Genomic DNA, 14,870 nt, shown 5'->3' on the forward strand with positions numbered 1-14,870 from the left:
GAATCAAAGTGTGAAATATGATATGTCAAGAACTATGTAATGTTTTGAACAACCAACAATAAAAATTTTTAAAAAAAGAACAAATGGGTTCATTGTTTATGAACACTGAACAACATAGCAGGACTGGGAGTTGAATGAGGTGAATAAGAAAGATAGGATGCAAAATTTAAGAAGATAATCACTCTGCATCAGACAATCGCAGGGCAGGACCTCAGAACCACTATCTCCTTATATTTTGTGTCCAGTGTGCCTGGGTGGCATCACTCTTGACCTGATAGCACTGTCATATCTAAGCCTCAGAGCTCTTTAAGGTAAGCACCATCATGGTGACCATTTTACTGATAAGGAAGACTGAGGCTTGAAGATTTAGTAACTTGCTGGATTGCAAGATAACAAAGTAATTAAGACAAATTTGGACTCAGATCTGGCAGATTCAAAAACGGAATACCTAGATCCCTAGAAGAAATTAGTCATTCTTCCGTCATGCTATCCAGGACCCCACCTGCCTTTGGGGAGGGCAAGGCAGACAGCCCTGCTTGGACAAAAAGTCAAGTAGGCACAATATCTTTGAATCCCTTCGTGGTTTTCAAGGTGAGGTGAGTCTGGGGATGTCTTCCTCCTTTGGCTGCTTAGGACAAAAGTCCTTCTATCTATTGCTCCAGTCTGTCTCTGTATCGGGGCAACAGCCTTCTTGCTTTTATGTGAGGCTGTCGTGCGGTGGGCAGGGGCTTTTAGGGTTATCTCTGGTAGGTGGCTGACGGCCCTGCAAGGAAGAGCCCACTCAATGGCAAGGGGAGTTGCTCGTTGCTAAGTGCAGGGAGGAGTCCGTTCCTGGCACCGTCAACGAGGGAAGGGGGCGGCGAGAGTGAGCGTTTGGAGCCAGGAGGCCGGAGGGAGGGAGGAGGAGACCCAGCGCAGAGACAGCGGAGGGAGGCGCGCGAGCAAGCTTGCACTCACTCGGATCCCGAGCCCGGGCGGCGCAGAAGCAGCTGCGGCCGCGCCCTAGTCCGAGTCCGTGCATCCGCCCAGCCCGGTCCCGCCCGCGGGCGTCAGGGCTCCCGAGGATGGAGGATTCCCGGGAGACATCGCCGTCCTCCAACAACTCCTCCGAAGAGCTCAGCTCTGCCCTGCAGCTGTCCAAGGGCATGTCGATCTTCCTCGATGTAAGTACAGCTGGAAGGAGTTAGGTGGGCACTTGCCCAGCCTCACTCCACTTCCCCCGGGAATGGCGGGTGACTGGAGGGCTCAGGTGTTGACCAACTTTTTGCCCCCAGAACATGGATAAGAATGACCTTCTCTCCTCCGATCCACAGTCAACCCCCAAGGCAAATGCAAGAGAAAGGTCTGCCTTCAACTTGTGAAGGGGCTGTCCCAGACCTGCAACTTGGGATTTAACAACCCTTGATGAAATTCCAAAAGTTAGATTTCTCAACAGCCTGGGTTTCTGTAGGGGCTGAACTGTAAATGTAACAGTCTCCATTGGGGTGAATAGAACGTTTTAAAGAGCTATCAGATATGGGGTCCCATCTCATCTGTACTGTGCCCTATTTGCTGATAGGCAACCTCTCTCTTGTGCTCTAAACCAACCCCAGCAAGCTCTAGAAATTGCGAGGCCCCGGGGTTTTCTAGCAGCTCTCCTGGAAAACAATTACTTTGAACATATTTGTTTTCCATTATCCAGCGGTGGACAAGATCTCTTTCATGATCATCATTCTTTATTGTTTTTTTCACTGCCACTTTCTGCTCCCAACCCCCTTCCCTGATATCCCCCTTCCCTGACCCTCTCCAAGTTGTGATTACTATTATTATCTTCAGTCCTAGCTTTTGACTTGTTTTCCTTTGGTCCTGTCTCTTGCTTGGGATTGATTTCCTTTCTCCATTTCTCTGATATGATGATCATTCATTCTTTTCTTTCTGTGCTATTTTTTTTTCTGTCATCATGCTGTGGATTTCTATCTTTATAGCAGTTTTAGTTCTTATTGGTTTCTCAGTTTTACTGTGCTTTTCCTTCCTGCTGTTTCTCTTCTCTGTATTTTTCACCCTGCTGTCTGGCTCTTTTCTCTGCCTTTGGGTTTCCTGATCATCTTTCCATCCCTCAGTTGCCTGTGGGGCTCCCGCTCTCCCTGTTCCTCAGTTGTCACATTCATGCCGTTCCCCCAGGTAGTGTCTGGCTCAGTGGGGAAAATTCTAGCTACTGCTTGTTTGATAGAAAATAGGCAAAGGGCATCTAGGAATATGGAATGTTCTTTCCCTTACCTTTTCCAAGCTATCATTTCTAATTAAAATTGAAATAAATCAGAGGTGGGCCAGAGGCCAAATGCATTTATTTGTAGAAAGATGAAAATATGAGGAAATCAAATTATTAGTATCATAATGGTGAGGCCAAGATAATGAAGTTAATGGTAGGAGGGGCAAGGAGCCCTCCCGACTTTATTTTGAATGGGTGAGCTAGGATATTTTCATGTGGCAGAGAAACTCCTATCAATACTTAAAAGTGGTTTCAAGCACATGAAAGAGTATTCAGCTGTGTGGGGAACAGCCTTCTCTGGTCATCAGCTCCTACTGGGGATCTAGGAACTTCGGGCCAGCCATCTTCTTCCCACCAAAAATAAGTGTCTGCTTCCTCTTTGTTGGCTCAATCAGATTGCTAAGGTCCTTATTCTTCCTCAGCATCTATCTCTGCTTGGCTTGAGTCAAGCAGATGGTGTTATTGGTGCTAATGGTTTCACCAGCTGATACTATTCCTTCATGTTCTACTATTCAGGACTACAAAGCCCTTGAGGAACTGAGATGGGAGAGGGGACAGGCAAGGTAGCTCATCTGAGAAGAAAATCCTCAGGGCAAGAGAAAGTTGGGACCGCTGAAGGTCATGTCAGTTATAGGCTGACAACTAAACTGTCTGCTGTGAAGTGGATTTGGAAGGCAAGTAGCTCCTCTGTTCTGAACTGATCTGTACTCTGCCCTCCAAGGATATCAAATGCTTCCTTGTGATTTTTCTTTAAAACAGCTAACAAATTGTGGTAATAATGTGGAGATGAATGAATCGAAACTGTATAGATGGGAACTCAGCCTCCCAGACACATATACACCAATCTCGGCTCAAGTGTTCAACTGCAATTTTTTTTTTAAAAAAAGAAGAAATTAAAATCTGATTTGTTATTACATATGCACAGTTGTTCCCAAGTTCTATAAACAAAACAGCATCAGTTCCTGAAGGAATTTGTCATTTATGAATAGAGCATCTTTACCTTCTCATATCTATTTCTAGAATTTAAAAAAAAAATAAAAACATAAAACTGATTCCACACGAGAGGTGTTGACATGCTTCTTTGTCAGTAAAATGCTAGAGTCAACCCAGAAATAACTGCCATTGGATTTTGTCTGGAATAGAAAAGATTTTTGTTTACACATTTCTCTGAGTTATTTTGTGAAAAATCTAACACTTTGGTGAGATATGTGACATGAAAAAGGATTTGTTATTTCGGGATTTTTTGAATTATTCATTTTTGGATCATGTTGCTGTTAGCAGAATAAAATGTGAAATATAAATATATCATTTTATTGGATTAGATTTAATATATTCTAGTAGCACTGCTAAGAAAGATTGCTTTTTAAATTCTATCCAGATCATAATAAATACGTGATAGATATTATCTATTCCAAAGGGGAACAGAAATGAAATTAGGGGGGGTCTTTTGCATCACACAGACTAATTTCCAAATTAGAGGAAAACTGATTCCCAATGTTTATATTCCATTATCACTGGAATAATCAATCTTTTAGTAAGTGATTTAAACTCCTGCTGAGAATACTGTGAGTGACATGACTAGACATGTCCAGCTGGTTGAAAACTAGATGTGGACATTTGACAAGGAAATCAGAAAGACACTTAGCTCAACTCTTGACTCTTGTTTCATTTTCTTTATCTCTAAATCAGCAATAATAACGAGTCTGATACTTAGTTCCCAAAGTGATTGTGAATATGGAATAAGAATTGACAGTTTAGAAAAGTGCGAAAAAAAAAAGATAAAATGTGCTATATAAATTTGAAATAATAGGGTCATTCCAGTGTTCCATGTTGAATACGCAAGCAGCAGTAGCTAAATCCACAAACAAATGCAAGGAACTATTTCTTTATAAATCTAATTTGTATGATTTTATCTCTCAAAAAATGACTGAATTGAGTATCAGTTTATCATGAGTCCTCTTGAATTTTCTAAAAGGTTTAGAAAATCCTGTGCTGGTACCAAGGTGTGCCAGGATACTATGTCTGTGCACTTGCTTGCGTCATGCCTGCCAGCCACAGAAGAGACCGTGACCTGAGTTTGGTGTGCAGCAACACTGAAGGACCAAGAGAGTAACAGTTGTTTTCTTTGTCCCCTAGTGTACTATCTTTTCCCAGGTGACTGCATTCCAAATAACAGAGAATAAACTTGAATTTAGAATACTAGGCTCTGGAGCATGTGGACCTTCTTTTGAGTCATTTCATTCATCAACTCTGCTACTGTGCAAAAGTAATATATCCCCCAAAGCAAGACAAGTTCCTAATGAAATCAGTTGCAGTTCCACCCACCTGCTGCCACTTTCTTCTTCTAATGGTTTTCCTTTGACATCTTATTGGGAAGGTAGGGGCCCTTCCTTACTTCAGTGATGAGGCAGGAGTGAGGCTAGAGGTTGTGGAAGAGAGAGGTAGCTTCACTGTTTGTCTTCCATTGCTTCCCCATCTACATATGCCTACCAGTGTATATCCTGAACTCAAGACCCAGGGCTTGGTTGGTCAGGAACTTGAGAAAAATGTAGCAATAGTTTCTCCTCAAAAAGTTATTCAATTCTGAAGTCCTGTGCATTCTCATTTGTTTGAGAGGTGAGATGGACAGAGGACCACTAAAGCAGAGTTTTAGAATTTTGATACAGCCACACATCCTGCTCTCCTAGTCACACATGCATAATTGATTATTTAAGTGAGATTGTCCAGTTGGTAGAATGGCAGTTAATGTCACAATCATCTATCCTAATTGTCAAGGGAAATTATGCTAGGCAATGATGAAATTTGCCTTTTTTCCTACATAGGACCTACCCTATGCAAAAATTGAGGAGATGAAAACATATGTACTAAGTACCTTTTCTCCATCCATCTTCCATACTTATCTTCCTGCATCCTATCTCTGGGTGACTAGTGGACTGGTACCAAAACAACCTGCTGGATATTCAGACCTACACATCATGACTCATCTTCTAGGTTTTACCTTCTGGGTGGCACAGAGTGTTCTGGGGGACTCCTAACTCCCTGCCTACATCCCAGTTCCTCAGAAGTTCACCAGGTAACTGAGTAGCCCATCTCATTTTGAGTTTTAACCTGTTAACATGATATGAAGCACTTAGGAAATGTTAAGTTCGGTAAATGGTGATTCTGTTCATTTCTTATGCTTTCAAGATAATATTTACATTTTGACACCCACCTTTAATAATATAAAGTGAAGAACAAGGAATTTCAGTTAAGTCCATCAAAGAATATCTTTGGAGGTAAATAATCTACTTGATAATGAAATATAGCCAAAAGCAGAGGATTTCTTCTATAGAAACTTTAAACCTCATCATAATATTTAAATTTATTTGCTATGCCTCTAGTGACAGCAAACTGTAAGATTAACTGACCCAGATGACTGTGACAGCATAACATAATGAACTTGATTCTCATCTGCACTACAGCTTTTATTAGTTTGTGGACTCTGAGGCAAAATTTGCAGCAGAAGACAGTTCTATTCATATTTAATTACAAGAACTATCTTAATAACACAAGCTGCTGTCTTAATTTTGTCTTTAAGAAGCTGAATTCTATTTAAGGTTTTTTGTTTTTTTTTTTAATGAAACAAAATGATGGCAGTCTTGGACCCAATTCTCTGGTGTGTGGTTATTTCTATTCTAGCCTCTTCTAACTCCTGGAGACACAATAGAACTTGAAATAGAATCCTAGAGTACATCAAAAGTGAAGGATAATATGTGCTTCCTGTCTCCTGATGCAGCTAGGGCACTCTGGCTTTAGAGTAGAGGAAGAAGCTTGTCGTGATGGAGGAACAGATCCCCAAACTCCCACTAGCAATTACCTCCGTAGAGTAGAAAGAATATGGGTATCATTCTTCTCGAAATATATCTCTTACTACTAAAAGCAGTCTTCCTTCAATAATTAAATCAATTCAATAAAAATGAGGACCAATAGCTTATGCATATTGGTCAAAGTGACAGCTGTCTGTCATTGGGAAAGTTTCATGGGTGAGAATTTTAGTAATAATCTTAGCATTTTATAATTAAACACACCGTGGTAGTGGTTAGATTTATCTGTACTTCATTTCTTTGAAATCAATGAATGCAAGGAGGAGGATGTTCTTATGTAGAAAGTGATAAGATAGACAACTTGGGAATAAAAATTACCATTCATGTTTTAAGCTGTCTACCAAAAGGCACTGATCTAAATAGAAAAAAAAAGTTTTGATTATTTAATTATAACTACACATTATTCAGGGAAAAAAGTGATCGTCAGGGGTGTTTTCCAGGTGATTAAAGTTTGTCTTTGCAATATGGTACAGGGACATGTTCTTTAGTTCTGCTATCATGTAGCTCTATATTATAACATCTAAATGGCTATCAGTAAATTTACTAGGGTTAATTTGATTGCAGCTAACAAACAAACAACCAACAAAAGCAATCCAAACCCAAAATGTTAAGATTTAAAAATATAGTGATTTTCTAGCTCCTATAATGAAAAGCAAATGTCTTCTCATCAGGGACTTGATAGGGGCTCAGAAAGGGCCATCAGGATCAAGTTTCTCTGAGTATCTGAACACTGCTTTCTTGGCTGTTAGTTATTTGCAAGTTACATGTTGTATTAATTTCCAAGGAGTACTGGAACAACCGCCACACAAGGGTGACTTAAACAACAGAACTTTCTCGTGGTTCTGGAGGCTGGACCACTCCAATATCTACCTCTGTCATCGGATAGCCTCTCTTCCCTCTGTCTCTGTGCCTCTGTGTCTCCTCGTAAGTTCACCAGTCATTGGATTTAGGGCACACCCCAACCCAATAATGCCTCATCTTGATTTGATGACATCAGCAAAGGCCCCATGTCTGAACAAGGTCACAGTCACAGGTACTGAGGGTTACAACTTTAATATTTGTTTTCAGGAGACACAACTCAACCTGCAGCTCACATGGTGACAAAATGACTACAGCAGTTCCTTACCTTATCTTCCCAAGTTCAAAGTCAGTAGAAAAGAAAGTACATCTCTCTTGTCACCATTGAAGCAAAACCGTGGCCTGTCATTCACTGGCCCTGAGTGCTTATGACTCAGCAATCACTGTGATCAGAGCATGTGAAACCCTGTTTGCCAGTCCAAAGTGATCTTCCCAGCCCTGGACTATGTGGGCCAATGCTGGAGGAAAGATCAGAAATCAGTTTCCTATACATCAAAAACAATTTAAAATAAATCCAAGATAATATAATTAATGCATACAGGTAGAGCAAGACATAGTATAGACATGCACGTTCCTATTTATCCATGATTTATTATTTTCTTTTTGTTTATTCCCAGTTTTATTGAAGTATGATTGATTTACATTAAAGTCTATATTTATAAACTACGAATCTGAAGAGTCTTGACATCTGTGAAACCATGGACATAATCAAGGTGATAACTATCTTTGTCACCCTCCAAATTCCCTTCTACCCTTTTATAATCCATCCCTGCCCACCCTGCCATTTATAAGTGACCTTAATCTGCATTCTGTCACTAGTTTGCATTTTTTATAATTTCATATAAATGAATTTATACAGTAGATATTTTTTGTGACTAGGTTTTCTACTCAACCTAATTATTTTGAGGTTCATCCAAATATTTATATGTATCAATATCTCTTTTTTGGTTTACTAGTATTCCATTGTAAGGACAGACCACAGTTTATCCATTCACTTGTTTATGGACATTTGGGTTGTTTTCAGATTTTGGTTTTTATAAAGATCTCAGTTGGGAAATATTTACTCCAAAGTTGGAATTTCTTTTTGTTTAATAATAGATGAGGAAAATGTTCACTGCAATGCTTACTAAAAAAGGTGATAAATTTCTTTTTCTTTTTTTTTTCAGATACTGAGGCGAGCAGACAAAAATGGTAAGACCTAAATACTACAGTTTCTATTTATTAATCTCATATTTTAGAATGCCTTATAAAGAATAATAGAGAAGGCGAAAAAACTCAGAAATTGACATGTAAATGTGAGTTTCTTGTGCTAGTCACAATTTTAGGCAAGTTATGGTTCCAAATATTCATGAGAAGTTGGCAGAGGAATTTACATTTGACAGGAAGGCGGAATTTATGCCTTTGAAGTGAAGAGCCCTGTCATAATTGGGCTCTGGCATTTCCCTTTAATGCTTGAAAAAAAGTAATTTTACAGCAACAACAGCTTCTGTTCATCGAATGACTCCTGTGTGCCAAGCAGTGGGCTGGTTGCATCGTGTGCATTATGCATCAGTATTATTAAAATATAAAGCTGAGTCTTAAACCTAAGCCTGTTTGAAACTGAAGTCTACGCTTTTCACACTTAACTTTATAGTGATCCTAAGAGTGCTACTGCATCCAAAGTGGTTGCTTGGGTGCAATGCCATATAGCATACATCCCATGTTCACTCTCCCATGTGAAGCGTAGGCACAAGGGTGATAAGCCATAGAGACAGAAAAGAGGACAAATCCAAAGTAAAAAACTCATTTGTCAATTTATTGACAGCTGCACAAAGTTCAGCAGTTATAAGCTGGCACAAGCAATATATTTTATTACTTTATTCCACTTTATTCACATAATCCCAAATTAGAGAAATTTATTCTGCTGCTATAGCTTATGTACTATAGTGTAGGTATATTATTGATGAGAGTTACTTGACAAATTTGGAATGCAAAGTCTTCCTTCCTTTCCTTGAAATCCCATTTATCAATGGGAAAGTTATAGTCAAATCCAGATTTGACAGTTTAAAGACAGTGGTTGTTGTCTAATTTGTCCTTAAGCAGCCAGATCAAGAAAAACTTGACTGACACTGTGCATCTTTCTACCCCAAAGAAAATACATTAATCTAAGATGCAATGAAGTAGAATCTCAAGTCCACATAATATTTAACTATGCCTGGCCGTCAGAATATTTTTTCAAATTATATTGTGGTAATTGAAATATTGCCGATTCAAAAGTAATTTTTAATTTTTTTTTTCATTTGAAGCATTTGATAACTCTTTAAAACAGAAATAATGACACTATCATCTTGTCTTCTCATCTGTCCTTCCACCTTTTGCCTGACACCCTGTCTCGGTGATGCCTAGAGTACAATGGCTCATCTGTAGGCCACTTGTCTTGTGCTTCAGCAGCTGTCAGCAGCTCAGAAATGCTTTATCTTTCTCCCCACCCAAGCTCCTGGTTCTCTCAGGATGTACCTTCATCTCCTTGGACCCTAAGACTCTAATTAAGGGCCACTCTTACCATTGTACCTGTCACTCTTCTTTCCATCGAAATTGTCATGATTCATAGTTACGATGAAAAGCAAAATTATCCTAGTCCGTAGTTAGGATAAAAAGCAAGTGAAAAATCAATTCAAATGATTTGTGGGCCTGTGATTACCTCCTGTGTTATGCTACACAGAGTCGTCACTTGCACGGGCAGCCCCCTGTCCCGTATTTCCTCCCATCTCCCCTTCCATCGGATGCCTCTCTGCTCCTTGCTACCTTTCCTCATGCCAAATAGTAATGTGCTATGAAAACTTAGCCCCACTCTGTTCTTACCTCTCACAATCATCACCATGAGTTCTGCTCAGCAGCCCATGGAAGCACTCTATTCCCTGAGCATCCCACCATCTGCCACACCTCTGTGATGCTGCCCTGCTTTGACCTTTTCCTGGTATGACATTCCACCCTCAGCTTGAGGATGCCTCTGAGTGGTTACACTTCTGCTCAGAAGGCTCCTTATCTGGAAGGACTCCCAGAGCCTTCATCAGGGCTCCACCCTCACTCTCTACACTTTTGCATGTATCGATTATTGCCCTTCTGATGGAAGACTGCAGTTTGCTGGAGATTCTACTTCTCTAAGCCAAATATGCCTCTCCAGGGCAAGGAACTCTCTTATGAGTAAATACTCTGCCCAGCCAGCACTAGATGTGCAACAGATGTTTGTTTAATAAATTATTAATGATTGAGAATATTCTTTTCCATTATCCTTCTCCCTTCTCTCTGTCCACTCTTCTTCCTGTTTTGTTTTTTTTTTTTACTTTTGGCATTATATTTATTTCCACATTTTACAAGTTCACAAAAGCAAATAACAAAAGCCTATGACAATCTTGAGTTTATATCAAATGGAAAATATAAATCCTGATCTAATTTGAAAACATTTCTTAGTCGTTTTTTTTGTTTGTTTGGATAAAAGTTCATTTTACTCCTAGAATTAAACATTTGTCTATTCATTGTAGAAGATAACATAGAAGCAAGAGGCAAAATTGATTACTAGGCGAGATGCATGTTTTATTAGCTATACATTTATAGATTAGCTTTGAAACTGAATTACAAAACTACTTACTTACAAATTAGAAAACTACTTAGTACAAAATTACTTTGTTGAATAACGTTTACAGGTTCATATGGAAACATTTTTAATCTTATTCATACTAGGGTGGCTTCTTAATAAGTTCACAATTCTTCAAATAGAAAATATAAAACACTTTTCACCTTAAGAGTGAATGAAGATTAAGCCAAATTTGCAAGGTCAAGATATGTAAAGATTTTACTTCATAGCCCCTTTCTGTTCTAAATTTGGTTAACTTCTTCCTGTTTTTAATCCCATCTATTCTACCTCCTTCTCTGTGTAGAGAGGGAGAGGAAGTCAAGCAGGCCCATGCCTAAATCCCAGCTATATCACCTAAGTAACTACATGCATATCTTGGGGTTGTTATGAGTAATAGTGGAACAATATATGTAAAGTCTTTGGGAAAATATATGTAAAGTCTTCGGGGCAATGCCTGACACACTGTTAAGTGCTTAGTACTGAAAGTTTGAGCTGTTTTTTTTTGTGTGTGTGTTTGTGTGTGTGTGTGTGTGTGCTGCAAAGTTTCTGTTATTTCTATTGCCAGTGGAGTTTAATGAGAAAAAGACATAAGGCTATTTACCATACAAGGAGAACCAAAAAGAGAAAAGGAGGGTAGATGATCTAATGTAAATGTGAAGAAAGTAAACACCTTCCTGTGCCATGTGTTCATTGTGCAAATAAACAGCTGTCACATGTATTTGATCTTTTGGTAACAGACCCTCCTGTCAGAGAATCCCTTGTGGAAAGCTTAATTGGTGGTGGACTAACGAAAGGAATTAGAGGCAATAAACAGTATGATAGTTACCCTGCCAGAGGACAGAGTTAGCATTTGGACTTCATCTGACCTAAGAGAGAAGCTGCTGGACAAATGAGGAGGAAATACATGATTTGTGATTAATTAATAATAATGATGCCTTGGAGAGGGGTTTTGTTGCGGGGAGCAGTTGGTTGTTTTTAAATCATAGGTTAGGATCCTAGATATAAAGATAGACCTGCAAATAGGATTGCTCAGGGGAGATGCTGGCACTTTGATCTCAAGAGTGCAGAATTAAACCTAGAAATGCAAAACTCCTGAAAAGGCTTCCTTCACAAAGACTGAATGAAAATAGAAATGGCACATTGTTATTTTTTAAAAATTTGCAGAAAGGTTTTTAAATTTTATTTTAAAATGTTTAACTAGCACACTAAGATTATATATATTCAAGGTATACAATGTGATGTTCTAAATATGCATTGTGCAATGATTACCACGATCAAACTAATTGACACATCCATCTGGATGCATGCTGGACATCACATCCCCAGAACTTGTTCATCTCATTACTGAAAGTTAGTATCCCTGGACCAGCATCTCCCCATTGCTCCCACTCCAGCTCCTGGCATCCACCACTCTACTTTCCACTCCTTTGAGTTAGACTTTTTCAGATTCTGCATATAAGTGAGATCATACAGTATTTTTCTTTCTATGTCTGTGCCAAAGGATTTTTTTAGCCTTTATAAAAGGCAAAATGAAAAGGCTCGTAGTAGTGAATAACACGTCAGATGCCTCTTGCTCTTACTCGGTTCTACTGTTATTCTTGTCAGCAGACAGGTGGGCTATATGGGTGGTGCTTTTGATCCTTGTGTCACGACTGATCTCTTTAAGGGGCTCAGTTCTTCTCTGGTCTTTAACCCAGTCTAGCAGCCTGTACATTGTTCTTCTCTGAGGGCAAAGATGTCCGGTCCAAAATGCCACCACCACACTCAATAAATATTTGTGAATATTTGTAAGAAGCACATAACCAATAATTTGACCTTAAAAATTTTGAAACAAACATATGTATTCCTTAATCAAACTAAGCTGTGTTGTTGTGTATCTATTGTTTATTAATCAAAATATTGGCCAAAATTTATGGAGGGCTTTTTATGGGCCAGGTCCCATCTAAGGTGCTTGATATACATTGTTTTAATCAGTATGAAAAGTCTTTAAAATGGACAGTTTAGAGCAGTGGGAACAACACAGGATTTGAGATCAAACAAGTCCCAGTGTCCCAGCTCTGCCACAGTTAGCTTTGTAACACTGGACAGGTTACTCAACTTCCTTGTGCCTCAGTTTCCTCATCTGTGAAAGAAGGATAATAATACTACTTCTTTCATAAAGTTGCATTGAGAATTAAAAGGGATTGTGCCTCTAAATCATTTATTCTGATTTCATACATAATAATAATTGTTCAGTATTTGCAGCTATTTTATTAATATCCTCATCTTTAAATGGAGTAAATGAAGCTAGAGAAGTTATATATTTGTCACATATCGTTCTCAGCAGAACCAATATTGCAAACCCAGGTCTCTCTGACTCCAAATTGATCTTTTCACTTTGTTGTGTATGAATATATGTGTATGTTTCAGTCTGCAAAAACATAGAAATAATTGTCCTTGATTTGTAAATATCTTGCAGATGATGTTCTGGTTCCCCAATACAGAGTTAATTTATGGGTTTAATAAACTAAATGCATCCTTGGTCATCAGAAGGAATTATGATTGAATGACTAACATCTCCAAAAAATAATTTTAGCAATAAAAACTCCTAGCCTAAGAAGAGTTGATGTACTGTTTGTGTATTTAAAGATATTAAGAAGATTTCATTAGATTATAACCAGTTGAATACTGGTTATAATAAAAGCCTTTCAATTGGGCTGCCCCAAGTTTGGTTTATTCTATTCACGTCTGAGAATATGATCTTAGGTAGAGGTTGAAACAAAGGTTCAGTAAGTAGGGTATGTCCTGGAAGGCTGGGTTATCCCGGCAACCTTTGGAATGTCTCAGAGGACTATAATTTCGAGTCTCCTGAACCTTGGTCATCAGGCTGTCTTTTTTGTGTGATCTATGTAGTCAAGCTTTGTCCTTTATCCCATCAGGCTCTCAGCCCTTCTTATCTTGTAATTAGCACTTCTGACCCCAAATAAAATGAAAAGCTTGAGGAGTGTACCCTGGAAAATTCAGAGTATGAGACCAACAATATGTATTTATTTTATAATTCCTCACTAATTTCTTAATTAGGGAAAATTAATAAAATTGAGAATCAAATAACTTATTATAGATTAATAGGGCTTTTAGATAATTTCATGCTTATGTTTACTTTCAGGCATTTGCAGACTTTTTAATGCATCTACTAGTTTGAAAGTCAAAGCAAAGTCTACTAGGAGTAATTCAGTAAAAAAACAAAAAAAAGTAATAAACAATGAAAAAACCACCTCATGCCCTAACAACATCCTTCCTGGAAGGAATGCCTCAGTGTCTCAGCAAGCAGGAAAAGCCCCTGAGTGCAAATGCTGACTATAATTATTAAAAAAAAAAGTGAAAACAAATTTTATATTTCCATAGTAAAGTCTTTTTTTCTCAAATGTAAAGCAGTTTCATACTCATAATGTGTTACTTTTCTTCCAGAAGCAAAAAAAAAAAAAAAACTGTGAAAATCCTAATCTTTACATAGCTGGGCATATCAGCTGTCGCAGAAACAAAAAGAAAATATAGATTCAAATTCCTGAGACCAAGATATGGATACCAGAGTCTGTGAAAGGCTATGAAATCAGGTCCTTCTCTGATAGCAGATGCTAAAACACATAAAGTGTAGTTCTTACCCTAAAACCTGGCTTCTTAAGTGCTTTCTGCAGAGAGATCTATGGACTGACAGCCAGCATTCCTTTCATTTTCTTTACCACAATTTTCTGTACACAGTTTTTCCCTACTCCATCTAGATCCCAGAGACATGTAGCATGGTGGCCAAGTTTATGACTTTGCAGTCAAATTAACTAATTTCAAATCCCTGTTCACTTCCTGTGTGACCTGAGTAGCTTCCTAAATTAGCTTATCTGCAAAATGGAAAAAAAAAATAGGCTTCTTTCACAGGTTTTTGTTTGCTTGTTTGTTTTTTGTTTTTTTAAAGATTAAATGAGAATACACAGAAATTTCTTGGGAATGTAACTGACCTGTCTGAAATTCTTATTCTTGCTTGATGGGACTGTCAACCACAATGTTCTACCCATCCTCCTACTAGAGTTGAATTGCTCACATAGCAGTGCCCAGAGGTTCTGTCCATGATGACCTTATTAAGACCCCAGAGCTACTCTGGTGCTTGTCCTGCGTTTGCCTTGATCATTATATTTTCCCAGTAATCCTAATTTAATTTGTTGTGCTGATTAAAATTGATGTTTTATGCCCAAAGCACTGTTTGGTTTTATGCTCCACGCTAAAAACTAAAAAAAAAAAAAAAAAAAAAAAACAAATT

The 14,870-nt window shown here is 38.4% G+C and overlaps 1 protein-coding gene across 1 annotated transcript in view; it reads left to right on the forward strand.

Moving 5' to 3' along the window:
* Window positions 1-867: 867 nt before the first annotated feature.
* Necab1 (N-terminal EF-hand calcium binding protein 1) overlaps window positions 868-14,870 on the forward strand; it is a 146,588-nt gene continuing 132,585 nt past the window's right edge. The window contains exons 1-2 of the mRNA XM_015485766.2: window positions 868-1,163; window positions 8,136-8,160. Coding sequence (XP_015341252.1) covers window positions 1,065-1,163; window positions 8,136-8,160 — 124 coding nt within the window. The 5' untranslated portion in view covers window positions 868-1,064. The remainder of the gene's footprint in view (window positions 1,164-8,135; window positions 8,161-14,870) is intronic.

The sequence above is a fragment of the Marmota marmota genome, unplaced genomic scaffold, assembly GCF_001458135.2.
Source record: "Marmota marmota marmota unplaced genomic scaffold, marMar, whole genome shotgun sequence".
NCBI lineage: Eukaryota > Metazoa > Chordata > Mammalia > Rodentia > Sciuridae > Marmota > Marmota marmota.